This window comes from Colletotrichum paranaense (genome assembly GCF_030867605.1).
Source record: "Colletotrichum paranaense strain IMI 384185 chromosome Unknown Scaffold_20.1, whole genome shotgun sequence".
Lineage (NCBI taxonomy): Eukaryota > Fungi > Ascomycota > Sordariomycetes > Glomerellales > Glomerellaceae > Colletotrichum > Colletotrichum paranaense.
In genome coordinates, this window is record NW_026848978.1 from 25,541 (window position 1) to 52,724 (window position 27,184).

General features: G+C 53.4%; 11 protein-coding genes across 11 annotated transcripts; 6 read left to right on the forward strand and 5 right to left on the reverse strand.

The window, feature by feature from the left end:
* Positions 1 to 1,627: 1,627 nt before the first annotated feature.
* Positions 1,628 to 3,651, reverse strand: CPAR01_15514 (KH domain-containing protein; the record flags this gene model as incomplete). Its single annotated transcript, XM_060499762.1, has 8 exons — positions 1,628 to 1,651; positions 1,706 to 2,327; positions 2,382 to 2,590; positions 2,638 to 2,802; positions 2,857 to 2,909; positions 2,966 to 2,987; positions 3,164 to 3,396; positions 3,450 to 3,651. 8 exons carry the CDS (start codon positions 3,649 to 3,651, stop codon positions 1,628 to 1,630), a joined length of 1,530 nt encoding a protein of 509 aa, XP_060341338.1.
* A 1,403-nt stretch (positions 3,652 to 5,054) lies between these two features.
* Positions 5,055 to 6,080, forward strand: CPAR01_15515 (acetolactate synthase; the record flags this gene model as incomplete). The annotated part of the gene is made up of 2 exons (XM_060499763.1): positions 5,055 to 5,833; positions 5,900 to 6,080. The coding sequence occupies 2 exons, from the start codon at positions 5,055 to 5,057 to the stop codon at positions 6,078 to 6,080; spliced, it is 960 nt and encodes a 319-aa protein (XP_060341339.1).
* A 165-nt stretch (positions 6,081 to 6,245) lies between these two features.
* CPAR01_15516 (ornithine carbamoyltransferase) lies at positions 6,246 to 7,418 on the reverse strand (the record flags this gene model as incomplete). Its single annotated transcript, XM_060499764.1, has 3 exons — positions 6,246 to 6,286; positions 6,342 to 7,032; positions 7,089 to 7,418. The coding sequence occupies 3 exons, from the start codon at positions 7,416 to 7,418 to the stop codon at positions 6,246 to 6,248; spliced, it is 1,062 nt and encodes a 353-aa protein (XP_060341340.1).
* A 1,018-nt stretch (positions 7,419 to 8,436) lies between these two features.
* Positions 8,437 to 11,202, forward strand: CPAR01_15517 (uncharacterized protein; the record flags this gene model as incomplete). The annotated part of the gene is made up of 3 exons (XM_060499765.1): positions 8,437 to 9,199; positions 9,319 to 10,281; positions 10,385 to 11,202. The coding sequence occupies 3 exons, from the start codon at positions 8,437 to 8,439 to the stop codon at positions 11,200 to 11,202; spliced, it is 2,544 nt and encodes an 847-aa protein (XP_060341341.1).
* A 983-nt stretch (positions 11,203 to 12,185) lies between these two features.
* CPAR01_15518 (uncharacterized protein) lies at positions 12,186 to 12,410 on the forward strand (the record flags this gene model as incomplete). The annotated part of the gene is made up of 1 exon (XM_060499766.1): positions 12,186 to 12,410. One exon carries the CDS (start codon positions 12,186 to 12,188, stop codon positions 12,408 to 12,410), a length of 225 nt encoding a protein of 74 aa, XP_060341342.1.
* A 1,904-nt stretch (positions 12,411 to 14,314) lies between these two features.
* CPAR01_15519 (uncharacterized protein) lies at positions 14,315 to 14,956 on the forward strand (the record flags this gene model as incomplete). Its single annotated transcript, XM_060499767.1, has 1 exon — positions 14,315 to 14,956. One exon carries the CDS (start codon positions 14,315 to 14,317, stop codon positions 14,954 to 14,956), a length of 642 nt encoding a protein of 213 aa, XP_060341343.1.
* A 333-nt stretch (positions 14,957 to 15,289) lies between these two features.
* On the reverse strand, positions 15,290 to 17,293 carry CPAR01_15520 (SART-1 family protein; the record flags this gene model as incomplete). Its single annotated transcript, XM_060499768.1, has 2 exons — positions 15,290 to 16,422; positions 16,480 to 17,293. 2 exons carry the CDS (start codon positions 17,291 to 17,293, stop codon positions 15,290 to 15,292), a joined length of 1,947 nt encoding a protein of 648 aa, XP_060341344.1.
* Positions 17,294 to 19,672: 2,379 nt separating this feature from the next.
* Positions 19,673 to 22,040, forward strand: CPAR01_15521 (glycosyl hydrolase family 15; the record flags this gene model as incomplete). Its single annotated transcript, XM_060499769.1, has 7 exons — positions 19,673 to 19,970; positions 20,101 to 20,121; positions 20,172 to 20,372; positions 20,425 to 20,572; positions 20,624 to 20,697; positions 20,753 to 20,884; positions 20,947 to 22,040. The coding sequence occupies 7 exons, from the start codon at positions 19,673 to 19,675 to the stop codon at positions 22,038 to 22,040; spliced, it is 1,968 nt and encodes a 655-aa protein (XP_060341345.1).
* A 159-nt stretch (positions 22,041 to 22,199) lies between these two features.
* Positions 22,200 to 23,091, reverse strand: CPAR01_15522 (nicotinamide riboside kinase 1; the record flags this gene model as incomplete). The annotated part of the gene is made up of 3 exons (XM_060499770.1): positions 22,200 to 22,733; positions 22,793 to 22,898; positions 22,952 to 23,091. 3 exons carry the CDS (start codon positions 23,089 to 23,091, stop codon positions 22,200 to 22,202), a joined length of 780 nt encoding a protein of 259 aa, XP_060341346.1.
* A 644-nt stretch (positions 23,092 to 23,735) lies between these two features.
* On the forward strand, positions 23,736 to 24,521 carry CPAR01_15523 (peptidyl-tRNA hydrolase PTH2; the record flags this gene model as incomplete). The annotated part of the gene is made up of 2 exons (XM_060499771.1): positions 23,736 to 24,123; positions 24,196 to 24,521. 2 exons carry the CDS (start codon positions 23,736 to 23,738, stop codon positions 24,519 to 24,521), a joined length of 714 nt encoding a protein of 237 aa, XP_060341347.1.
* Positions 24,522 to 25,028: 507 nt separating this feature from the next.
* On the reverse strand, positions 25,029 to 26,753 carry CPAR01_15524 (BING4CT domain-containing protein; the record flags this gene model as incomplete). Its single annotated transcript, XM_060499772.1, has 2 exons — positions 25,029 to 26,000; positions 26,058 to 26,753. The coding sequence occupies 2 exons, from the start codon at positions 26,751 to 26,753 to the stop codon at positions 25,029 to 25,031; spliced, it is 1,668 nt and encodes a 555-aa protein (XP_060341348.1).
* Positions 26,754 to 27,184: the final 431 nt, after the last annotated feature.

Consider the following 27,184-nt stretch of genomic DNA (forward strand, 5'->3'; position numbering starts at 1 on the left):
CTGGTGTGTTCATCAGCTTTTGGAGGAGAAGCCATTTGGAAGCATCAGTATACCATCTTCGTACGGAAGACTATCGTGATGGTTTTGAGCGGCCAACTTAGACCATTAACCATGTTTGAGATCTCTGTCGGCTTCTACCGAGATCCACGCTCACATTTAATTCCTTGAGAGTATGACGATGGCAGGTTGTAATAGCCTCTGCCAGCACAAGAGATATGATATTAGACCTCCGCCCAGGAAATCTTGGGCATGCGGGTACTACACCTTGCAAGAATGCCAGAGGCATGCGGGATACGCCAACTAGGCCAGATGCTCTCGAATGGTCGAGGGTTTCCGCAATGTTCCGTGCTACTCAGACCACATACTGGGACACATGTGGCTGGATAAGAGGGTAGCCTAGAGCGGTCAATCAGACCGAGACGTATGGGAGGATAGCTTTTGGTGCAGTGCTCAGGAGATAACAAGTCTGACAACAAGTCCTTCCCACCTTTTCCCTTTGAGAGATTTAAAATTGACTTGAAGTGTTGTCCACTTCATGCCAACAACTATAGTCGGAGAGACTGCCTTCTAACAGGATGATAGTCCTTGGTTCGAAGAGAATCCTGAAATGATTTCTTTCAGCTCAGAGAGATTACCTCATCGGGTGCCTTCAGTTACAGTCGTTCCTTTTACCAGCCCGTGTGGCCTGACCACACCCCAGTTCTGGACGTAATGGGAGATGTCAATTCTACCATCACGTCGTTAGCGAAGCTGGTCACTTGAAACGTCTTTTAGCTTGGGTTCGTAGGACTACTTTCGCTGCATGCCGTAGTTCATGTATCAAGTGGTGTGCGCCTGCATCGCTCCTTCCTCCCGCTACATCCCTCCTTCCTCAACCTAAGTACCTTACCAACTTCGCGGAGACTGAGGGTATACATCCCTTCCCAACGTCGTTCCTGTCACCACCACCCCGCGGTCAACTGGCCGAGTGGGTTCGACTCTGACGCAAAGTCGAGATTAAATGAAATACCCCAATGAAACCAGTGGTGGTCGGAGGGGCGCGCTGTTCGATTCCGGATAGTGGCGTGAAGTATCGAGTAAGTTATCACCAGCCCTTCCTTCCTTTCCCTTTTCTTTTCTGGGTTGTTTTCTAAGCAGTCTGAGATGTTTTTTGTCGAAGTTAAATATGACACTTTCCTGCATCGCCTTTTGCTAGATTGAGTCTCGAAAGCAAGATTACCTCCTCATTGCTCCTCCCAAGAGAAACGATACAAAGCTTATCATAGCAGGAAAAGTAGAAGCAGAATATTACATATGTATCTCCGCTATGCCGTGGCAAGTCAGTGACACCATCAGCTAATGCGCTGACGAGTAAAGGAATAGTTCGGCAGGACTGATATCACGAAGCCCTGACAGGATTAAATGTACACAGACGTCATGTGTTGCTTTGTGGTAATATTACTATGTCTGTTGAGTCATATACAACTTCATCTGTACCTCCTTTAACGTTCAAATGACCATCCCCTGCACAAAGCCGCTCACATACTACAGTGATGCGCCTCTGATGATTCTCCCCACCACTTCGTGGCTTTGCAATTTTGACTATCATCAATACCTTAGACCCGTTCTTCTTTCCTGAAGTCTCTCTCTAAAGGCCAGGAGGGGGCGGTACCTATTCTCTGTGTTAGCAAAGTTTCTCAGTCAACGTTGAAGTAATGGTACTTACAGCACCGTAGCCTCCTCCAGTGCCTGGAGGCGCGCCTGAGGGAGGGGGAGGGGGAGCAGAGCTCGGAGGAGGTGGAGGAGGAGCAGCCTCGCTGGGAGGCGGGGGTGGAGGGGATGCCGCTGCTCCCGGGGGCGCGGGTGAGCCTTGCTGCTGTGCTTGTGCGGCAGCATAGTACTGCTGGTACATTTGAACGTAAGCGGCATATCCGCCATAGGCAGCGTAAGGATCCTGACTGCCGTAGTACTGTGCGTACTGAGCGGCGTAGTCGGCTCCAGCGGCAGGGCTGTTAGAACCGCCGGCAGGAGCAGGGCTTGCTGATTGCCCAGCGTTGTGGCCGCCATAGCCGCCGCCGCCGCCGCCGTGACCACCGTGACCACCATGGCCGCCGTGGCCTCCGTATCCGGAGTTATAGCCGCCGCGGTCGCCGCGATCACCACCGTGACCGTGGCCTCCATATCCGCCATGGCCGCCATCGTGCCCCCGCGAGCGGTCGCCATAGCCCCCACGGTCACCATAACTACGAGGAGGTCTGCTCTTGAACTCTTCGTACTGCTCTTTGACATTTGCAATCAGATCCTCGCAAAGCTCCTTGGCCTTCTCAACCATCTTAGGGTCAGGTCCGCTATTCAGAGTCAGTACCTATGCGTTAATGTCGGCAAGGCGACAATGCACTTACGCGACGTGAAGATACATGTCCTCGTCACTCTCGTGATTGGTGGCTGCCTCCAGATACCCGGAACCACGTCCTTTGATCTGGACGCGACACTGAGTCTCCTGCTGGATGTGCTTGACGTAGGCACCGCCGTGGCCAACAACTTGAGCGCGGAGGTTGAATCCGGGGACGGACTCCAAACCGATAGGGATCTTCTCCTCGGGCCATTTGCGCTGCAATATGTTAGACACAAATTTTCGAGACTGATTTGCATACATACTCGGCCATATTCGTCCCTCTCAACCTGCTCCTGGTCACGTCGACGGAAACGACGCTCATCTACCAGCGCGGGAAGTTCCTGTTTCATAAGTTCCTCAATCTTTGCCACGGCCTGCTCAAGTCCAGTCTTGGATGTACTTGTGACATGCAAGTACAAAGGCGGATTCTGAGGAGAGAGTCAGTGCGTGTTACTATACCATGGTTTTCGAAGTTGACATACCGCCGCAGTCGCCATGCTCTTGTCGGGATAGTAGTTTCCTCGGGTAGTAACATCTTGCAAAGTCAACCTTTGTTCCTAATTAGACGTAAAAGTGGGAGGTGTATCGTACCAGCACCAGTTTCTTCTTTGATCTAAATCAAGCAAATGGAGTCAGCAGGTGCCAAAGAGGGGTGATCTGTGCGAGCTATCGTGCCAAGTAAGCAGGATGATCTCGACACAAATCTGTTTATATGTAGGAAAGCGGAATGCGCTCGAGATGAGGCCTGGGAAGGAAGTATGATCAGTGGTTTTGCACAGGAGTATTTACCATCTTCTGAGTCGACCCCTTGGTCAAGAGGTATCTATTACGAAGGTCGTTGACTTCAATGTCTTTGATGAAGTCGCCGTCGGCGATGTACATCTCTCCATTGATCGTGTTGGCCGGATCGGGCGATTGGGCACCACCTGTAGGAGAAGTGGCGGTCTTGATAGGGGGAACGTCGACATGCTGAATGCCCTTCTTCGCTTGAAGTTGCGCGTTGATTCGCGCGGCCGCGGCAGCTATGAGTCTGTTAGCCATTGATTCTACAGCCAAAGCGAGGCGCAATCCCTACCAGCCGCAGCAGCGGCATCTACCGGCGACTTCTTCGGTTCTGTCGCCTGGTCATTGGGCAGAGGGCTACGTTCTCTTGCCGACTCTGAACGTCTTCCAGGCGGCGATCTAGAGCGGCGGTCGAATCTCGAAGCCTTGCGAGGCTCAGGTTCGGTTTGGTCGAATCGCGAGCGCTTGGCGGAGCGTCGCTCGGTGTCGTCCATTGCGACGTCTGGGATGCAGTGATGTTGAAACTATAGTCGCTCGTTGTCGGTTTTCGCGTTCGGCGTGCGTTTGGGTAATGCGCAAGCGCCTGGCGATCGATATGTGGGAAGTAAAAGATTGGGATAGTAAAATTTACGAGGTATGAAGCTCTTTGGAGGTGGAGCCTTGGAGAGACGGACGGGCCAAAATAAAGTGGCTTGGCCCGTGCGGCAAGACGATTCTGTCGACGGTCGTTCCCATGGGCGTCGATGGGCCTGGCCGTCACGGATTTAGCGCCTCAGGTGTCAGACGTAGCTGCTGTTTTTAGTCTGCACCAGCCACATGGTAGCATCGGAGCGATTATCGGCAGGAATGGAAGAATGCGGCCAACGGGACCATCCTCACACTTGATGCTCTACCTATTCCTCTTCAAGCGACAGCTCACAATTGATGTTTTTCCTGGTCTGATATTCTTTGGCTCAGTGACCTTGGCATGGAATCTGTGGGTCTCAAAGCTTACGGTCATTTGAGTGTTTCGACGGGAGTTTAAGACGTCCTGAACCAAATGCCTATCTGCAGTTCGGATATTGTCTTGCTAACAACAATCAATTCGCAAATGAAAGATGACAACACAGTTGCAAACACGAAGTACTTAGGTATATGATCTCTCCTGCAACTACTGCGTAGAAGTAGTTGAACTGTAGACTAGCTTTTGTTGCAAAGTCTCTCGGTTCCAGGTCACTGACTCAAGGTGAGGTACCGAGATAGGTCTACTTTGCATGATACTGAGAGTAAGCAATAAGTCTTTGAACTCAGATTGACGGCCAGATGCGATTTGAGCGGTTGGCTAGTGACAAAACAATCCAGTACCCGAAACCTTTCTTTTCAAGCTATCCATGTGTCTGAGATATCCTCACTTGAACCTGTGTTGGCTACTGACTACAAAAGGTCCAGTACTGTAGGATCAATAGTGTATGCTTCTCTCATCCCAATCCTACCTTTCTCTATCATAAAAACATGGTGATTACTTTGGAAATGCTGCTACAGGTCAGCAAGTGACACAGTGCCGGATGTAACCCCGCACCCTCCAAGCCGACCCCGCGATGCAGTGTCAGTAGGGAGTCCACTCTCCCGGTGAAAAACCCTTGTCAGTAGCTGATCCGTGCCCCTCTACCCCTGCGAACAGCCAGCTCCCCTGCTTCCGCGCCTCCGACTTGCCTCCGAAGAAATCGTCCCCCAATCTCCTCAAATTTTCCCAGTGGGAACTGACACAGACGGTGAGTCAGGGTGCTTCTTCCTTATCTCCCCCAAGCCATTGAACCTCGGAAGCTCACACTACTCCAAGGCTCTCTTGAGATTTCCTCTTTCCTCTGGTCCAAAAAGAGAGCAATTGGCTTGTTCTCGCGAATTTGAACCTGGAAAGATGGCGTCTCGTCGCCTCCTTTCGACCTCGCTCTGGCGGGCCGCCGCCGCCCCGGCTCAAGCGACATCGCTCTCTGCCGCCGCACGATGGAGCTCAACCACCAGCTCGACCTCTGCCATCGCCTACAAGGCTCTTCGACGTCGCTCGGCGCCTCTGCCCGTCAGCGACAGCCCGCCCGCCTGGTCCGCCCAGGCGGCTGTCTCTAACATCCTCTACGACATGCCCTCCCCGTCGTCGCAACCCCCGAAGCGTCACATCCTCAACTGCCTGGTCCAGAACGAGCCCGGCGTCTTGTCCCGCGTCTCCGGCATTCTCGCCGCCCGCGGCTTCAACATTGACTCCCTCGTCGTGTGCAGCACCGAGGTCGATGACCTCTCGCGCATGACCATCGTCCTGACCGGACAGGATGGTGTTGTCGAGCAGGCCAGACGCCAATTGGAGGATCTCGTCCCCGTCTGGGCCGTCTTGGACTACACCAACGCCGCCCTGGTTCAGCGCGAGCTTTTGCTGGCCAAGATCAACATTCTTGGACCCGAGTACTTTGAGGAGCTGCTCGCTCACCACCGTGAGATGACGGCTGTCGACGTCGAGGAGCATGCGCTCGAGGGCGAGCAGCAGCAGACTCTGGAGGATGTCGCCAAGGACTTCCACCCCAGCAAGTTGGCTGTCAGTCAGGCATTGCGCCACAAGCACGAGCATCTCAAGTCCATCACCTACTTCGCCCACCAGTTCGGAGGAAAGGTCCTGGATATCAGCACCAACAGCTGCATTGTGGAAGTGTAAGTCTACTCTACTCCTCAGCCGACGGAAGCCGGAAAAAAAAGCATTTACTGACAATCGCGCAGCTCCGCCAAGCCGTCCAGAATCGACTCCTTCCTGAAGCTCATCGGACCCTTTGGTATTCTCGAGTCTGCCCGCACTGGTCTGATGGCCCTGCCCCGTTCCCCATTGTACGGACCCAACGAGGAGACGATTATTAAGGAAGCGGATGAGGTTGTCGACGCTAGCCAGCTTCCCCCTGGTTAAGCTATTTTGTATTAAAGAATATCCGGCGTTGGTAAAAAGGGGTATTGCCATCTTTTTCAATGCTACCAAGTTGCTATACAATCTGTACCATTTGTTTGCCAAAGAAAGAAACGCCTCGCCTTTTGTTGTAGCTGTGAGCCTTTTAAACGCCGACACATATCCCATTTAGATCTTGCCCTTGTTCACAACGAAGCCCTCGAGGGCAGCTGTTCAGTCGTTAGCGTCGTGAAGTCTGCCGAGAGATATGCGAATTGAACTTACAAACAGCAGCCCAGAGACGGTTCTCGGCCTCGGGGAAGACCAAGGAACGAGGGCTGTAAAAGACCTCATCGGCTACCTCCTCGGGGTGACGAGGCAGGCAGTGCATAAACTTCCAGCCCTCCTTAGCACCGCCTCGCTTGGCCAGGTCGTTGGTGATCTGGAAGCCGGCAAAGGCCTTGAGGCGCTTCTGGGTCTCGGTCTCCTGGCCCATGGAAACCCACGTATCGGTCACCAGGATGTCGGCGTTTTTGCAGGCCTCCTCAGGGACGCTTGTCTCTGTGAGCTTACCGGGAGAGGCAACGCCCTTGGCAGCAGAGTTAATGACGGCCTTCATGGCCTCGGGAATGCTGTAGCCAGTAGGCGAGGCCACGGAGATATCGACGCCCATCTTGACGCAGCCGATGGCCAGATCAAAGAGGACATTGTTGGAGTCTCCGATCCACGCGACCTTCATTCCTTTCAGGCCCAGATCGGCCTTGTCTGAGGTGGCAGAAGCAGGGAATGCCTCGTGGATAGTCAGGAAGTCGGCAATAATCTGCAGAGGATGGTAGTCGTCGGAGAGCGCGTTGATGACGGGGACGCTAGAGTCCTTGGCCAGCCCGGCGACATCAGAGTGCGGACCGACACGGGCGACCATGCAGGAGGTCATGGAAGAGATGACCTTGGACGTGTCATACAGAGACTCGTTGACCTAGACAGCCTGTTACTTGAGTGCACTCCATCTCATGTGAGCTTCAGTCAACGTACCCCGAGCTGAATGTCATCCTTGCCCAAGAACATGGGATGACCACCCATGAGAGCCACGGCAGCTTCCGTCGACACGCGAGTACGGGTACTGCGCTTGCTGAACATCATGGCAACGGTCTTGCCGGTCAAGCTCGATGCGAGCGCCTGGGGCACATTGCCGGACTTGACTGCGGTTTTGTTTGAGGCGGCGTTGCGGACGAGGGTAGCGAACTCGGCCGGGCTCAAGTCCGCAATGGACATGAGATGGCGCGGGCCGGTCGATTGTGAGTATGCGCGGCTCTGAGCGCCGTTGAGAGCTTGACGAGTGACTCGGAAAGCTGTTTGCTTCATGGTGGGCGACTTGGTGTGTCGAGCTTTAATGTCTGAAATGTGAGAAGTCGTAGACCGCTTGGTGAAGGCAGAGTCAAGTCAATTGAGGGCCAATGAATGAAACTTGGATCTAAAGTTGTAATCAGTAAGAAAAAAATGGCTAGTGAGTCGAAGTGGTGCTCAATTGATGAGTATTAAGAGTTGATTGAGTCACGATTGGATTGGATGGATAGCTTCAGTGAGAGACCACAACGGCCGGGACCTCCACAAAGTCTCCTGCGGGCTGCAAACTCAACGAACTCCTCACCGCTTTACACCGAAAATTTCAGAGTCACCCTTTGCCTGTAAATCACAGGGCGTTACAGGGCGTATGCAAGGTCATAATGGAAGGATAGCACGATAAGGATTACAGAGGCGAGAAATTGACACTGTGTACCTAGATAAGGTACCTTTCCTAATGGCATTTGTTGCTGCGTGAGCCCAAACCAATCTGTCGAAGGCGCCGGAACCGGAACTCGCCAATAACATAAGTTGGCCTTAGTCCGGGCAGTCACCGGTGGGCAGTGATTTACTGCTGCAACTGCAACAGTGCAGGCTGAGGGTGCACAGGTGGTGCATGTGTGCCTGAGAAGGAAGGAATGGCCCGTGCCCACCCGGCCAGGCACTGGAGGGCAATTGAGGCGTGGGAGGGAAGATCATCCCCAGCCATCCACATGGGCGCTGAGTGGAAAGTCCGCCCTGGTGACCAGATCTCGTCTCATTGGTTTCAGCTGACCTCCACCCCGGCCTCTTCAACTGCACTGCCCGTCCTGGGATGAACCAAGTTACTTGACATCATCACCATTACGAATCCCGACTATCTGGGTTGTCTGGGCAAGATCGGAACCCCGTACACTTCCTCTCTGCATGATTTCCTTTTGTACGACTTTTCGTGGTTTCATTACTGTTTGTCATCTCGACCGGCGATGACGGACTTTCTTGCGCTCTGATCCGACAACGACACACCACAAACTGTGATCACGAGAGTACTCTACACGCAATGGCTGAAGACGAAGAAAGATCGCCGCTCCTGGCGGGCAAGGGCAAAGGCAGGGCCGAAGATGACTCCTCATTGTCCGAATCGGCGCCTCTGTTGTCCAGCTCTTCTGCGACGCCCCGATACGATGGCGAGCAAGATGACCCAGAGAGGTCTCGCGCCGCCTCCCTCGCTTCGAACCCACCGAGCACGACCACTAAGAGTTCTGTACGATGGGCGTCAGTGATATCCATCACGGTATTGATATTGTTGGTATTTGGTATCATGGCCGGTTGCTTCTTCGTACCCTCGGCAGTTCAAGAGTATGCGAAGCAGGCTGCCGTCGTCGAGCCGACGAATCTAGCCCTAGAATCAATCACGACGGATGGTGTGCGGGCACGTGTTCAGGCCAACTTCAAGCTTGATGGCTCTAGGGTCCAGGACACGACATCTCGAAGGATTGGAAAATTGGCAACTTGGATTGTGAGGCAATTGGGAACAGAACAGACAAAGGTTGGCGTGTTCTTGCCAGAATACGACGACGCTTTGCTCGGCACTGCTGTTGTGCCGCCACTCACCATTAGTATCGTCGATGGCCAAACTACCGCGATCGATTTCATCGCCGAACTGTCACCCGGTGACGCCGAAGCGTACCGAAAGATTGCCAACGAATGGCTAGATGGAAAGCTCGACCAGCTAAAGGTGCTTGGAAAGGCCAACATTCCACTCAAGTCCGGAATCCTCCCACTCGGCACTCATTCAGTGAGCGAGGTCTTGGTATTTGAAGGTCAATCACTCTACCGCTCCTTTGCTTCCCTGTACTTTGGAGAAAAAGTTCTGCTTTAAATATCACTATGCTTCAATCACAACATGTTCCTTCAAGCTCAATACTGATGCCTCATTTAGCGAACCAAATCCCAACGTTGCCGCAGTATAATATTTCCCGCCTCAACTTCCGAGACCTGCCAGACTCGGACGGCCAGCGAACAGCTGTCGGCGCCGACGTAGCCATCACCGCCTACAACGAGTTTCCCGTCAGCTTAGATGTACCGGAACTTGGCTTTGAAGTTCTGGTTCCCAACTGCAATTCTTTTGACCCCTACATTCTTCTTGCCGACGCCACAACCAAGCCCCTCTCAATCAAGCCACGAACCGATGTCACTGTCAACGTCTCTGGTATCATCCGAGAGCTCCCAAAGTCACTGACAAGAGTTTGCCCTAACTCGAAGTCATCACCTCTGGACAAATTCTTGGATCAGTACATGCACGGCGAGGCCGCTACTGTCTACGTTCGTGGTCGCAAAATGCCCGGTTCAGACACCCCAGACTGGGTCGGCGAAATTCTGTCCGAGATCACTGTTCCTGTTCCCTTCCCGGGTCAGGGTTTTGACAACCTCATCAAGAGCTTCTCGCTCACCGATGTGAACTTTCAATTGCCCGATCCTATGGCGGACCCGGATGACCCTGATGGATCGCCAAAGGTTTCGGGTACGGTTGAGGTTCTCGCGGGTCTTCCGAAAGAGATGAACTTTGACATTAATGTCACGGATTTGAGAGCCACGGCAGACGTCATGTATCAGAACAAGAAACTCGGGGAACTCAACCTCGACAAGTGGCAGTCCGCTAACTCAACAAAAGAGGCTGGCGACGAGAAACACGAGCCTCTCCTGAGAATCACGTCCCGGGTCATTGATGCTCCCCTCAATATCACCGATGGCGATGTCTTGACGGACGTTATGCAGAGACTTCTCTTCGGCGGAAAGCAGGTCCTACTGGACGTCAAGGCCAGTGTCGACATTCGAGTTAATACGGCTCTTGGAAACTTGGTCTTGAAGGATGTCCCTGCTGAGGGCAAAATCCCGGTAAAACGTCCGTACTAAGTCCGGCACTGTTTGTCTTATCGTGGGTTGATTTCTTATGTCCCTGCTCACTAAGGGGAACTGAGCGAGCATGAAGGCTTACACTGGTGCAGCTCTCCCTGGCGACACCTTTGGCAGCATTCACCCACAAGTGGGAGACGTGAAGATTATCAGTACCTCTTCCTCAGCAATGACGCTTGAGGCGTTGGTCAACATCACAAATCCGACACCGTACACAGCCTCCATACCATATATCAACATACATATTGTGAGGGACGGTTTCGTGCTTGGCAGTGCTACTGCCGAGAATCTGACAGTCGACAAGGGCAACAACACAAATTTGCTTGTGAAAGCAAATTGGGACCCAACCGCCGAGGGCGAAGCTGGCCGCAAGATTGCCAGTGATATGATATCAGAATATCTCTCCGGACGCAATGTCACCATAGACGTCAAGACTCATCGAGGCACAATTCCGACTGCCCCTCTCATTGGCGAGGGCCTATCAAAGCTGAATATCAGCATTGCCGCTCCGAAGTTGGACCTTCCCGGAGAAGGCGACAAGAAGGGACACTTCATTAGAGATGCGACTTTCCACGTGCTTTCCTCTACAGCGACGTTTACCCTAGTGTCTCCGCTACGGTACAACACCATTTATGTTGATTGGATCAACGCTACAGCGTTGTATAATCACACAGAGCCGGTCGGCCGTATTGTCTATGGCCTACCCTTTGCCGCGCCGCCGGGAATGTCTGTAACGCCCAGGCTGCCTGTTGACTGGTCTGCAGGATCAGTGGGCTATGATGCCGTGAAGAGAGCGATTGGAGGTTCCCTAACCCTTGATGCAAGTGCGAATGTCACTGTACGGATTGGGAATTGGAAGGATACGGTCTGGTACGAGGGCCAGGGAATAGGTGCAAGCATTCGTTTGTAAACGATGATTGGCTTTGGACTTGAATATGGCGTTGATTGGTTTATCAATTGGTTTGGGGGGCGGCTGTCGGCGCCTTGTGCGCAAAGCGGCAAGAAAACACAAGTCGTAACTTGTATATCAGTACAATGCATAGAACAGCCACATGGCTATGTGAATACACTCAATATGGTCAATTAACATCTCTCGAAATTTCGATTACATAAATCCGGTTTCCACACATTCGAAGGGGTCTACGGATACTTGTTGAATGTAAACCATTGATGGTGCTATGGGCTGCCAAGTTCAGATACATGTAGATATCTTGTCCATGTCTCCCTCCATCACAATAAAGCATTGAGAGACCTCTCAAGGGCCCAGGTAATGGTATAGTTCCTATAATAGGCCCCAACTATTCACTCGAGTCTCCTCTGGTCAACGACCATAAAATTGATCTGAATCCTGAACAATCCCTTAAACCGTCCTTCCGAGTGCTAGGGATGGCCAACGCGGACATCGTCCCTGCACTTGATTCCCGACGCGTTTATTACTTCTTCAGCTCCGATATTATTTCTGGAAACATTCAATCGATATTGAGCGATTGATACAGAGAGTAAATCGAATCTCAGGGGCGAACCGCTGCCCATTCTGTCATGTATATTCCAGCACATAGACACGGTGCGCGAGACAGTGCTTGACATGTCTCGCGTCAAATGACCCACTCACTGTCACTCAAGGCTCGAATGCTGGTTCATCAAGACTACTACTCACAACCTCACCTAGGTTACAACGTCGAATCATCAATTGATCTCATCGTATTATCTACGTATACCGGCTATTTCATAAAACAATCTGCTATTTGTACCAACCGATAGCCGCGGTCATCAATTCCAAGCGTTCGTCATTCACGACCAAACAAAGGGGGCTACAGTCTCAAATCCAAACACATAACATCTCACATTTACGGACCTCGTCCACGGCACGGCACCGGCGCCCCCTTGCACGCGATGCCGAGCATCAACTTCTCCCCTTACGCACCGCGACGCCGCCGCTCGCCGCGCGTGGTCATCACCTGGGTCGCCGCATGGCTCACGGTCCTGACGCTGACGTGGTGGATCGTGACGCGGCGGTCGTCCGCTGGCCTGACAGCAGGCGGCGGCGGCGTGGACCAACTCGCGGCGGCCGACGCCGTGATCAAGGGCAAGGAGGTCCCTCCCGAAGCTGGTGCCTGAAGATAACGTCTCTCTCTCTACTCTGTACATTTCGGCCTTTTTACGACGGCGTGTTATTCCACCCTTTTTCTTTTACGCTTGTTGCCTTTCTCAGCCTTTGGCCAGATCGGCCCATTAAGCTGTTTTTCGCTGTTTTCTTCTTTTTTCGGTTGTTTGGGCTGTCTGTCTTACATTGCTGGAACATTGGGAAAAGCGCCCGCCCTGTGACAGAACTATGGTTTGTGGCCTACTTCACGGCAAGGTCCGCTGTCATGAGACCCGGACTTTTCCCTTGATATGTGGGCTGATTTGGCAGCCCCGCGGCGGCGGCGGCGGCGGCGCGGCGTGTGCGTCTTGGACGCTTACGTAAAACGATTTTGGAATCTGGAGAATGAGGCAATGGTATGGGGCTCGTGGGTATTGTCGAGTGAGGCATGGCGCGGGGCGGGAGAAATGCCAACACGCGTTGCGATTATCGAGGACAGATCACATCACATCAACTATTGCGCCCCCCATCGCGATGATGACGATGGCGGGGGAGGAATCGCGATTTCTGTTAAAACATTCAATATGCCCCTTGATACACTCTATTCAGCCTCAATAGAATCGTGTTACACGGGAGGTTTGTCGTACTTCCCGCTCGTCAAGCTTGGAGGATCGATCCCGATTGCACGTGGGGGCGGGATTCACACTCACGTTGCAAGGGGAAATTCGAGGGGAGGGAAAGACGAACAACCGAAACAGTCACTAGCGGGAAGAAAGGGTCGATTGGAATGCAAATTCTCCGACGGAGCTACGAGTCTTTTTGGGCTGGAGATTAAGGTCGCCTAGGGACAGGACTTTGGACTGGGTTCATTGGAACGTCAAAGGGAGACTCAGACCACTGGGGCATGAAGCCATGAGGAGGATTTGGTGAGGCGGACTGGGTAAAAGACACAAGAATCATGTTATGTGTAAGCAAGCAAAACCAACGATCCCGCACCATCGCGATCCTTGAGATTGACGATAGGAAACAACACGAAACGTGGGCGTTCTTGTCTTCCTTGGGTTCGAGTGGTGAGAAAGGGAGAGAGAGGCGTTCAGCGGATATCACCTCGATCGTTCTATTTCTTCTGCTTCCTTTTCATATTGTTCGTTGATTACTTCTTTCATTCCTTCCCTGCCATTCATCCGCCTCTTTTCTACACCAAGAACTACGCCAAAAAAGAACAAGTGATCAGACTTTCCACCGCGCACGTGTAGCACCTGATCTTACGGGCTTTTGCTCTACCTATCCTCGCCTACGGTACATCTTCCGCCTGAACTCAAAAGAGATAAGGAAATAAGGAAAAGTCAACGCCACACTGGCAGATCGGCCTTTGTTCCAAGCACACCGTTTCCAGGATTAGTCCGGGCCCGGGCTTTCGCTACCCCGAGAGAGAGAGAGAGAGAGAGAGAGTGGGGGAAAAGGGAATTTCAGAGAGATTTTGCCTTCAAGCAGCAGCGCCGCAGACGACTTTTCGCGTGCGTACCTTGAAACGGGGCAAAAGAGAGCAAGAAGAAGCTGAAGGAGGCGCGGGAGCGGTTCCCAAAGGGTTGGGTTACAAGTGCCGAAGAAAGCTCAAAGGCGAGATCGACTCAAACTCACTCCAGTAGGCGGAGACCTGGCTTTTACGAGTAGCTGAACGCGGGGTACACCAAGTAGAAGGAAGAAAACGTGGGCGCTGAGGCTTTTCTTTAAGCTCAAGAGGTAAATATTGGTTCTTCTTTCCATCTTCAGCTACCTATCTAAGCCTCCGGATACTTATCCTTCATTTAGCTCATACATCTATTGGCCTACATCAAGGCTTGGCACGAGCATCTCATAACAGCAAGCTCTTCACCAGCTTTCCTTCTCATTCTTACACGAAGGCCCATCTCCACATTAGTGACACATATAGCCCAGCATGATGAGTACAGGCGCAGGCAGGCAAGGCATGCTCAACTTCAGAGTCACGCACCCAGACGTCTTCACACACGGCATCTGCGGCCGCAAGGACTGCTACCGCGGCTCACCGGCGGCAGCAGATTGCGAGTTCCACGGCAACGCCGTTCGGGATATCATCAGATCGCGGCGGGACCAGAGACGGGCCCGCTTACAGCAACGGTGCCGGACCCACGGCGGCAGCATCGACATGACACCAACGGCAGTGACGGCGTCCACGTCGACGACGAGCCGGAGCGTCACGCCTCTGAAACGGCAGCCGAGTCAAAGCAGCAGCATAAACAGCAAGCCGGATAGCCCGCTGTCCTTCACCTCGTCCGACTTCTCGGCCGACTTTTCACCGTGCGTCTCGCCGCTGATGGAGGATCTCATGCTGGAGGTCACGGATGCGATTGAGAGCAGCGGCCACACGCCGGAGCGTCTTGCCATGTCGCCGAGGCGGACGACGTCGGCGTTCAACATGGACGACATATTCAGAATGATTGATGAGGCCCAGAGGGAGTACGAGAGCCTCAGCGACGCGCCTGTCACACCGGCAAGATCAAGAAACGAAATACCCCGCGAGCCACGCTGGAGCTGGGAGAGCCTGCTAGGTCCATCATGACGGCCCCAACGACTTGGGCAACGTAGTAGACAAACGCAGCAGGGTCGGGCCACTTGGCCTTAGCGTTGTGTGGTCGCAAAGAAGGGCCATCTCTCCTGTTCCGAAGCAAGATAACAGCATACAAGGGATGCTAGAGTGTACAACTTTGCACCTCCAACTTTTGGAAAAGAGATGAATGGGTATCACAAAGAAAGCGTCAGCAAATCAACCGGGGGCGTCTGAAGAGTTGAACGTTGTGTCAGCAGGGAATAAGCTTCAATTTGGATTGTACATATTAAAGGGTCTGCACCTTTTTCCTGGTCCATGGTCCCGACACCAACCCGATTTAGCCTTTTATTGTAATCGAACACCGGCCTGCCGCTTCGCCGATGATGAGTTCATGTTTGCGTTCTCGCTCGCGTCAAACGTCGGCTTGGCCTCGCGTCGCTTCTCCTCCTCAATCTTCTTCAGCAACTTGTCGGTCTTGCCCTTGCCGCTGCCCTTGCCATGGAACTGGTGACTCATGTGCTTGAAGGCTTCCTTCTGGTCGAGAGATCTGCCGTGATCGTCCACGTACTTGAGCTCCACGTTGGGCTTGTAGTGCTTCTTGAAAAGCTCGTCGACGACGCGTGATTGCTGCAGTTCGCGATGGGCGTTTGCTTGTCGAGCGCGCTCCTCTCTGTCCCTTACAGACATGGAATCCAGTCGGCCGCTGTTTCTGTCGCGCTCTCGCTGGTACTTTGCTCGGTCTTCTTGCTCCCTCTCGAGACGTCTCTTTTCTGCCAAAAATTCGGCCTTTTGGCGTTCGCTCATGTTTCGCTCCGCACCATGAGAGTCTTTGATAAGACCACGCTCTCTGAGTAGTGCTAGAGCTGAACCCATACCGGTGTTGAGTGACTTCTCTTCGTCCACTCCCGTCGCCGCAATCTCTGCAGATGTCTCTCGAGCTCTATCCTCGGGAAATTCATAGGCATCGTCGCCCATCGGGTGATCTTCATCGTCGTCGTCGTTGTCGACGCCCATGGCCGTTACAGGCTCTACTGAAGTGGACTTTGGCCTCTTTGTCTTGCGCTCCTCCTCCTCTTCAGGCTTCTTCAGATTGGACACAAACTCGGAAATCTCATCAATCACTACACCGCCATTGAGAGCCTCATTGTCCGGCTCATCTACTTGTTCTTTGAGTTGCCGAGCAATGTCCTCGGGCCGGTTCTTCTTCCGCCTCTTTAATGCGCTCTTTCGTTGGATGGCAAGGGAAGCCTGCAAATCGTCGTCATCAACAAAATTGTCGTCCTCCACTTTGCGTTTCTTCTTGCTGATAACCGCGCCGGAGTCTACGTCCATCTCGTTGTCGTCCGCCGGTGTCGCATCAAGGGGGAAGATGTCGTCCTCATCAATAGGCTTCTGCCTTGTAGACTTGTTCTTCTTCTTCTTCGGCTTCTTCACCTTAATCTCTGAGATATCAAGGTAATCTGAAGTAGGTGCGTCTTCTGGATGGAGGGTTAGCGACGGCCCATTATGATCATGTTTAGTTAGGCAATACTTACGCATGACATCGAGATCAATGTTTTGCAACTTTTTGACCTTTTCTGGTGCTCCAAGAATATCTCCCAACTCCGCAATAGCGCCAGACCCATCAAGAGTGAACTTCTTGCCCTTCTTGCCGTAAATTTCTTCGTCGTACTGAGCCAAGATGCCGCATTCACCATCCTCATCTGCCGCAGCAAAGACGTCGTATGCTGGTTTTTTCTTCTTCAGATCTAGCCTCTCTTGCAATTGCTCTCTGGCTCTTACGTCCATGTTCTCAAGCTCATCGCCCTCTTCTTCGTTCTGGTCGATGGTCGAGTCCTTCAGGGTCAAAATCTGTTCATCGCCGTTGAGAAAGTTGTCCAATTCGTGCGCGACCTTGACTCCAGCAAGGTCTTTCGAAGTGTACTCGACTGCCGCGAGCGCAGCTGCTTCAGCTGCCGCCTGTTCCTCCTCCAACTTCCTAGCCTTCTCGATGGCCTTTTGTCGCTTCTTCTGCGCTTTCAACCATGCCTTTGCGTCCACGTCGTTTTCGTCAGCTTCGCCGAGACCCTTGCCCTCTAAGATTGCATTGCGCTGCGCAGCTTCTCTTTCCCTTTTCGCTGCGGCGGCTCGCTCTTCTCGTTTGCGCTTGGCGGCTTCGGCGTCGCGAACCTTTTGGTAGTTGTCGTATGCTTGCGCCTGACGTCCTTCGAGTGTCGCAGATGCATCTTCTTCTTCCGATGCAGAATCGTCGTGCTGTGTTTCGGCTGGGGCGGCACCAGGGACCGGCAATGGCTTCATGCCCAGCGAAACGCGGATGCGATTCGTCTCTTCGATGGTCGCGGCGTCCATCTTGGCTGTAACTTGCGTCTTGAGTACTTCTGGCGATAGGTGCGTCCGGTTCGTTGTGCAGGGTTGAAAAGAGATGCGGTTTCGCCAGTTGACGCGATGGTGAGTCGAGGGCTGTGGACGGTGAAAGTACTATGGAGCATCGGCGGAATGGAAGCTGGAGTTGCAAGTGCGATTCCGATAAGGATACCTTACCAGGCGTCAAACTTCGTGGCCAACCGGAAAAAGCATGCGGCTCACCAACACTTTGCCAGGCACCCAGGCTCATCAGGGTCGTTCTCCACCGCCAACGACCTGTGCTTAGCTAATCGTCCGAGGTGGGTCTCTGATTTTTACTACATAGCGCAGCCTTGCGAAAATTCTCTTCTCTTTTTCTTTTCCTTCTTCAACAAACACGGGCCTGTGCCCAGAATTCCTCTGCTCCTACGGGAGTCAGGGTCGAGTTCTGCGGCAGCTCGATCATCCAAGGAGCCATCAAATTTCATGATGTCAATCTTCCGATCGACAGGTTCAAGAGTGACCGGTCTTGAGGCAGCCATGTTCGCCGTCAAAAGCTTGAGCGTGGTGTAATCTTGTACTGGGGACGTCATATTCCTACCCCTTTTGCCGAGATCGTCGATCTATGAGGTTAGGGAAAACCATGACTTGCCCACAAACTTTGACACTGGAGAACTCCTAGTCTTCTACGCGTAAATTTTCCTGACGAAATTTCACTATCTCGAGCGCGTAAAGTGGTAGCTTCCATCCGGATTTCGCCCCGCGACTGCGGCGCGTCAGGCTCAAGGCAGCTTCAAGTGAGAAGGAAAAATCGCACTTGCCTGAAACTGGCAACCATCTCGCAATAACAGTCTTCGCGGACCATCTAAAACCGAGTTGCGGGCATTTCTTTTGTGCCTAGACCATAGACCACTTTTGAAGATGCTGTTACCAGGTTTTTACATGAAATATCCCATATCTAGTACCATTCTTACCTAAGAAGACATGTGAAAGACCTGCGGATAAAAGTCGATAGACGAGCCACGATTTTCTCCACGGGCTCTTTCTCGGCGCATCCCGTACCTGGCGCTGTCATCTCAAGCTTGCGCTGTCCGATGATGCATACTGCTCCTGCATCTTGGTGCCCACCCTCTCGCTTCTCAAGGCCATCAGAGTTTGTCGGTTACGGCGCAGAGTCCCCGTTCTGGATATCCCGGCCGGCCGTGTCAACGGGGCCAAGTTGGCCAACATGTGGGATGGCCGGTGCGGGGTGCAGCCGTGTGATCTGGGGTAGCTATTGGCATGGCTAACTCTCTCTCGTCCGGCCCGATATCAACAGGAGACTCCGCCGTAACATCGTTACACTTCATACAGCTTGGTCGACGCTACTGCACGGCAGCAAATGAGCAAGCTGTAAAAAGGACATTTCGGCCTCGAGGGAGAAGGAGTTTCCGCATTGATGATGTCGACTTGATGGCATCACACCACCAGCAAGCGCAGGTGGGTGAGGAAGCATCGCATGCCCAGCTTCTAGATGCCGATGAGACATGAGGCTGGCTCAGACGGGACAACAACAACAACGACAGTTGTTACTCACCTCTCCTTTCAAATGACCTAAAGCATTGCTCTCTTTCTCAGGTTCGTCCAATTACGAGGAGCGTATGCCTCAGACAAAGGCCGCTCCCACTCCAATACGCCTTAAGCATCAGCAGTGCAAGGCATCCAATGTCTTAGTCGTTCGATCAAGCCTAAGCCTCGGGAAGGAGTGTGCGGGGAACGCTTAAACCTCCTCCTCCACTACCCCTCGACCCCAACCCCCATGAGTCCTCCTGAAGTTCATCATAGCCACCAATAACACCCCACAGTTCCTGGCGGAAAGGACCGAACGACAAGGTTGTCTGATCTCCTTGGCCTTGCCGACGACATCACTCAACCCCTGTCTGCTATCCTTGCTGCCTTCCTGAGGTGGCCTTCTGATTATACAGCCAACCTGGTCCACGTGCGACCTGTACGGCATCTCCTGAGCTGGGATTATTGTTACCCTTGTCTCACGGCACTGCTGGAGCACTTGTAGCTGCCGGCACTGATACTATTCACAAAAGAACTCGAAAGTGAGAGTGAGGACGACGAGAGGTGGGATCGTAGGCTTGTACTCCAGAACCGGGCGGGCTTGGGGGAGCTATTGAACGGCTCGACCAAAATTCTTTCGCCGTTGTGCCGACATAAGTCCAGCTTCTAGCTCGTGACGAGGGGCATCTTGGATGTTCGTGAGACTAATGCAGGCCAGCTTGACAGCTCGGTGATACTCCAGCATTCGGGCCTTCGAGGCACATCAAAGCAACCCACCCCGAACACACCCCCTGCCCTACCGCTTCTTCGTGCCTCGCGAAGAAGTATATAATCATCATGGTTTACCTGCAACATGTCATGTCAGGAAGCCTGGCACACAACACCACAGAGCGTCTTACACAGCCCATCATGAAGCTTCTCACTTCCGCTCTTCTGCTTGGGTCACTCGCCACCCAAACGATCTTTGGCTATCCCGGCGGCCAATTTGTCAAGAGAGACGTCGACTCCTTCATTGCCACTGAGACTCCCATAGCCCTTGCGCAGCTGCTCTGCAATATTGGCCCTAACGGTTGCCATGCTCAGGGCGTCAGCTCTGGCATCGTTATTGCTTCTCCGGACAAGACCGACCCACCGTGTAAGTTCCCTAACTTCTGTTGGTGACACGCTTCAAGCGGGGAAACGAGCGGAGGAGCAAATTCACCGACTTGTTCTCCGAGGGGCAAACATGGCACCTCGATTCAGGGACTTTAGCTAACGTACCAAAGATTTCTACACGTGGACTAGAGGTAAATGCAATCTACCGGTGGTTCCACTGCAGAAACTGACAGGCCCGCAGATGCTGGTCTCGTCTTCAAGGCTGTGGTAGACATATTCACCAACAGCTACGATGCAAACCTTCAGACCAATATTCAGAACTACATCGCCTCTCAAGCTCGTCTCCAGGGAGTTTCGAACCCTTCCGGAGGCTTGGGTGATGGTGCCGGCCTTGGCGAGCCCAAGTTCGAAGTAAACTTGGCCCCCTTCACGGGTGCTTGGGGTATATTGGAAATTTGCCACTGGATTTGAGGAGCATACTAATATTGACTTAGGACGACCTCAGAGAGATGGTCCGGCGCTGCGAGCCATTGCCATTATCGGTTACGCGAAATGGCTCGTATCAAACGGCTACTCGTCTACTGCCTCATCCGTCTTGTGGCCGGTGATCCGCAATGACTTGGCATATGTTGCTCAGTACTGGTAAGAAGACTAGATTACAAGTGGTTATGAGCATCTCTAACTTGTCTCTAGGAACCAGACTGGTTTTGATCTGTGGGAGGAGGTCCAGGGAAGCTCTTTCTTCACCGTCGCCAGCCAACATCGCGGTGAGTTCACCTCAATACATGATGAACAGTCATCAAGACTAACTCAAGAATCCAGCTCTTGTTGAGGGCAGCGCGTTGGCCCGGTCTCTTGGACAGTCTTGCGCTGCTTGTGATGCCGTGGCTCCCCAAGTCCTGTGTTTCTTGGGCAGATTCTGGAACCCTTCGGGCAACTTCATGGTTGCAAACAGTGAGTTCATGAGCACAATCGTATTTACCTCTCAGTGAACCACGCAGTCTAACACCCTCAAGTCAACGGAAACGGAAGATCTGGCCGTGATGCCAACGTCATCCTCGCCTCCATTCACAACTTCGACCCGGCCGCAGCCTGCGACGCAGCGACTTTCCAGCCTTGCAGTGACAAAGCCCTTGCCAGCCACAAGGTCGTCGTAGATTCCTTCCGTTCCATTTACGCAATCAACAACGGTATCGCCCAATCCGCCGCCGTCGCAGTCGGCAGATACCCCGAAGACAGCTACTACAACGGGAACCCATGGTACCTCAACACCCTGGCCGCCGCCGAGCAGCTCTACGACGCCCTCTACGTCTGGAAGCAGCAAGGGTCCATCACCGTCACCCAGACGTCACTGGCCTTCTTCCGAGACCGTGATGGCTCCGTAGCACCCGGGACGTACGCCTCCGGGTCATCAACCTACAACTCGCTCATCAGCACCGTCAGCGCCTACGCGGACGGTTTCATGAACGTTGTCGCGACCTACGCCCAGTCCAATGGCTCGCTCGCCGAGCAGTTCTCTCGCAGCAACGGCCAGCCCCTTTCGGCGGACGATCTTACCTGGTCTTACGCAGCCTTCCTTACAGCCGCCCAGCGCCGCGCCAATGTCATCCCCAAGGGCTGGGTCGGCTCTGCCACCTCGGTCCCGGGTACGTGCCAGGCTACCTCCATCGCCGGCTCGTACTCCAGCGCCACGGCGACGTCGTTCCCTGCCAACCAGACTCCTGGTGGAGGAGGCGGATCACCCACGGGAACTACCACGGGGGCTACTCCAACCGCAACGGGATGCCCTATTGCCAGCTCCGTGCTCGTTACTTTCAACGCCCGGGTCGTGACGCAGTTTGGCCAGACGATCAAGTTGGTGGGTAGCACCGCCGCCCTCGGAAGCTGGAACCCGAGCAATGCCATCGCTTTGAGTGCTTCGGGATACACTTCGGCCAACCCCATCTGGACTGTGACCATTGAGTTGCCGGCTGGTACGACGTTCCAGTACAAGTACATCAATGTTGCCAGCGGTGGTGCCGTCACTTGGGAGAGTGACCCCAACCGCAGCTACACAGTCCCGTCAACCTGCTCGTCGACGGCTACGAAGTCTGACACCTGGCAAGGATAGTTATATTGGAATGCCTCGGTGGTTCACAGTCTTTGACAAGAGCTGCTTGGAGCTGTTTCAAAACACCCTAGGGAAAGGGGTGAAGTACATACGCTTATCTTCTTGCACATGTTATTCTCGAATCTTTAGTTCAATGTCTCATGAAATCTCGTTGGTCTTTTAAACCTTCTCAGAAGCACGCTTCTCCAACTCCGTGATGATAGTGTCAACAGTCCACTCCAGAGTAGTCTCCATATCAATATCCAGTCCCTTGCCAAGCTGTGCCTTGATGTTCTTCTCACTTAGTACCTCCGCATTCAACTTTCCTTCGACATCTCCATGCTCAAAAAGCCACGAGTGAGACTCGACATAATTAGGCCAGACAATCTTGTCCACGTACCCGGGAGGGTCTTGCCAGAATCCCTCTAGTGTGACATACCCATCGCGGGCCTCGCGCCGCTGCGTCGCCTTGGCGCGGCTCACGAGAAGGAACAGCTTGATGTCTATAAGCTCCATGGTTGTCTCCATTTCCTTGCAGTAGAGGAGAAAGCCGTCAAAGAGACAGACATTGAGCTTGCCCTCGGTGAAGATGGCGTGTCCTGGCTTGCCGGGCTGGAGCCAGGCTTCGACTTTTGCTTTCATGGCGGCGATCTTCTCAGTCGAGACTGGGCATTTTCCGACGGAATTTTGGTCTTCTTTCGAGTCTACAAAGGGCTGGTGAGGGCATTGTGTGAGAAGCATGGATGGAATTGTACTATCCGAGTGCAACTTACCGGGAAAGTGCCATTCTCACGGATGTGAATGAGGGCTTTTTCCATATCAGGGATAGATATGGACTCAGGACAGTCCCAATCCAAGAGACCATTCTTACTTGGTAGTCTATTGAGGATGTAAGCAAGATATAACCAATACCATGATCCACAGGGACTTACTCGGATTCGGCTTTGTAGAAATCGTCCTCATGGAGAATAAAGGTACTGGGGAAAATATCTCTCAATAGACGGGCGAGTGTCGTCTTCCCGCTGGAAGAGCAGCCGCTCAAACCAACGATTACGGCATTCTTCCCCGCCATCTTGAAGCTTTATCGTGATGCACCTTGCGGAAGATATATCTGTGAGTCGTGAGCGAGTGTGTCTCTCAGGATAGCAACCTTGTTATGGGTTGCTTTCAGACTTAATGGGGAATACTGACAGAGCGTAAGGTAGACTAGACTCGTTTATGAGTCGTTGCCCGTCAGATAGACCGCCAGTTGCTAAACTGTGAAGAAGCGGGAGATAGTCGCAGCCAAGTCTTGATCTGAGATTCCAGCTTGCAGTAGCTTACTATTAGATTGTTAGATCCCCATGGAAGTCAATAAACCCCACCACTACCCCTCCCTGGTAGGAAGGTCAGATAGTGGGGGCACCCTCCGCTGAAGGGTCACCGGGAGCGGCGGTCCAGGGGGTTTCAGCCAAACCCAGACAGGCCAAGGCAGGCAAGGCAAGCCCCTGGCGTGCGTCATCCGGCCTGGCGAAGCGCTGTTCGAAAGACCTGGAATTGGGAACTCGACGTCTCCAATTTCATCCATCCAATCCTATCCCACCAAAAAGTTGCAGTTCATCCCATCTCACCCGCCCAACTCCTCCATATCGCGGTGACGTTTCTCAGCAATTCTCTCCTTAGACCTTCTGAGCCGACACCAAAACACCTCTACAATCCCGAACAAGCCGCGCTAGAATGGCGGACACAGGCGGCCAGCAGACAGCCGTGGTGCTGTCGACCTCCATCGTCGCCCTCATGACCGGTTTCCTCCTCGGCGTCTACTCGATCCGCGGCTACCTCATCTCCCCCGAACTGCGCTCCGAAGCCCGCGCCAACTTCGACGACCCTGTCGAGAGCGAGGAGTCCGACATCGACGAGGACGATACTGTTCTCGACCACGCGCCCAATTGGGCCAACGGCCTAGATGCCGACCGCCGTGACGGTCTGCGCCAGCGCAAGGGCAATGCCTCCGAGAAGCCTACCTCTTCCAAGAAGCCCAACCCGGCTGGCACACCGCTGGTGGATAATAATGAGGAGTGCAAGCTCGTCCTCGTCGTCCGGACGGACCTGGGCATGACCAAGGGTATGTTCTTGGTCTTCTCTCACTAAACCCCTGAAAGGCGATCCAAAGCTTACCAATCTCTCTCCTTTGTAGGCAAGATGGCAGCGCAAGCCTCGCACGCGACTCTGGCATGCTACAAGTCCCTTTCCAAGATCGCAGCGAAAGACCCCTCATCCCCCGCCGCCAAGATCCTTTCTCGCTGGGAGAATCTCGGCCAGGCCAAGATTGCCGTTCAGATCAAGAACCAGGACGAGATGCTCGAGCTCATGGGCAAGGCGCGCAGCCTTGGTGTCACTTCCGAGGTGATTGCCGACGCCGGCCGGACGCAGATCGAGGCCGGCAGTCTGACTGTTCTGGGCGTTGGCCCTGCGCCCAGAAGCTTGGTTGACCAGATTACGGGACACTTGAAGCTGCTGTAAAGGCGATCAGAGAAATCCAAATGGTTCATCACAAAAGAAAAGTTGTTATGGGAAGATAGACTCTGGGAATATGCACGAATGAAGCGTAATGGCGTACGGTACATAAAAGTAGGCGAAGGACTGATAGTACTTCACTTTACATGCGGACATGAGATATGTCCTGGAATGATGATCAAAAGTCACGCTGCTTACGCCAATGTTGATGATGTTGGTTCTTGTGATTTGACTCAAATGCCTACCTCATTTGTCTCTGCTGAGAAGCTTGATACAGAAGATAAAAAGTCGTACTGGGACTGATGAAGAGAAACACCCAGAAGTAGACATAGTAGCAGGAGATCTCTTACAGGGAAGATAGAGAGGATAGAGAATATCTTCCAGATTCGGGTATTCATGGTCACTAAGGGAGCAAATGCCTAAAACGCCTTTTTACATGCAACCAACTCCTCCCGTTTCAACTTTGGTCAAAACTTTTTACAGCCACAATTTCCCACTTCCTCATCATCCGCATTATTCCTTGCGCGCGAACCTCGACAACACCGGGCCGAGATCAGCCTCCGCCTCTTGGTTCTTGCTCTCCCTCTCCTTCTTGCGCTTCTCCCAGATCTCATCGACCTTCATCCTCTTCTCGTCAATGATGTTCTTCTTCCTCTGCTTGCGCAGGTACTTCTTCAATGCGCCGTTCTTGCCCCTGGCGCGGTTCTTGATCTCCTCCTCGACGGACAGCGGCTTCGCGTCCAGGTCCTTCTCGGCCTTGCGCTGCGCGGCCGAGCGCAGGTCAATGTTGCCGATGAAGTTGGGGTCCAGAGCAATCATCTCAGGCTTGAGCTTGTTCAGCAGGCCCTTGACCTCAGCCTCCTGTCTCTGCTTCTTAGTCTCGAAGGGGTTGACCTCGAGGGCGTCAAAGTTGGCCTCGCCGGCGCCGGGGATGAGGTGCGAGGAGAAGCCCTCGTCGTGGCCCGTGCCGAGGACGTCCTCGAAGGGGCACCACCGCACGCGCTCGACGCGTCTGCCTTCGCCTCCGAGAGCCATGTACGGGCTCTGGATCTTCTCCTGGACGGGTATGTTCTTGTTGAACAGGTCCTTCCAGACGCTGGTCTGTGTGCCCCAACCGACGGCCGTCAGACCCGAGTCGGAGATGGCTACTGAGGATGCGGGTGTTCTTGTAAAGTACTGGTTCACTTCTCTGAACATCCTGATGTCCCAGACGGCCATCTTGCAGTCTTGACCGGTGGAGACCATGTATCGACCCTCGCGGTCGACGGCTAGTGATCTTACCGGCCCTCTGTGCGCCAGGAGCTTGACGAGAGGGTCGGTCTGGTTGGGTGACCAGAGAGTGACTGTGCCGTTCTGGTGTCCTACGTGGAATACGGCGTTCCAGGGGTTTTGGGTCATGGCTGTTGGGGGGCCGAGCTTGGTGGGGATCTCGGAGACGATGTCGCCTGTCGAAACATCCTGGTATTTGAGGAAACCTGTTGATGCCTATGGCCATTGTCAGCGAAGCTCAGAAGAGCTTGCATTCGTGATTTCAAAACTTACCACTGTGCCCAGGAGGAAATGGTAGGGGAGGAACTCCATGTGTGTGACCTCCATGTGTTTCCTCAAGCAGTGGATCTCAACACCGTTGTGGTCGTAGATGTAGACATACTTCTTCTGCGCAACAGCGAAGAACTGGTTGTTGTGCAGCCACCGCACATCCCGAATCGTTTCGTTGAGTTGAATCTCGCACCCCAGCTTGCCCTCCCTCCAGTCAAACGTCGCAAGGTGACCTTTCCGTCCCGCGAGCAGCAGTTCCCTGCCATTGCGGGTGTATTCGCCGACGTACGGTCCCAGCTCCTCCAGCTTCAGCTCGAACCGCTTCTGCGCCGTCGTGACGGAGACGCCCTCGGTGATCTCATCCTGGCGGACCTTGTACGTCCTCTCGAGCTCCGTCTCGGGCTCGAGGAAGCCGCTGCTGTTCTCGAGTAGGATCTCGGCGTCCTTGGCCTTGATGGTGGCGTCGCGGTACTTGTTCTCGAGCTTGGACAGGTTGGTGCGCAGCTTCTTGTCCTTGATCGATTTCATGTTGACGCTCTTGCCGCGGCCGTACGACTTGTTCGCCTCCTTGAGCCTCCGGATCTTCTCCCGCTCCTCGCGCGGGACGAGGTCGGTGCGGCGCTTCACCTGCACGGCGCCATTGGAGTGCGGGTTGTCCCTCCGCGATATCGTCTGCGTCTCGGGTGTGTCGATATCCATGGTGGGCAAATGGGTTATGAGGTTCGTTTTCGTGGCTGGCAGGTCTGGAGTGCTCGTGGAGTGCCGTCGCGAAGGGTCCCTGCAAGGAAAAAAAGTTCACTGAGATGCTCAATAGCAGCGACTCGGCCCAAAATTTCTTCGGCTCTTCTGTTATCGGGATCCTGGTTGGAGCGTATCTTATCACCCCAGCCAGAGCCCCGCATAAACTTTCGACAAGCCAATGGACGTCTCCAGATAACGCACGCACGAATTCAAAAAAATAGTCGGTCAAAGTACCCCTCCATCCGCATCACAGGCGCAAATCCGTCCAAAAAGTCCAAAAATTGCGCCGTACTCGACCAAGTCTCGATTTCGACTGTGAAAAGTAGAAAAAGAAGCCTCTGTCCAACCTGGCTTCGCTACCCTTTCGTTTCAAGGCTGGGGGAGACGGG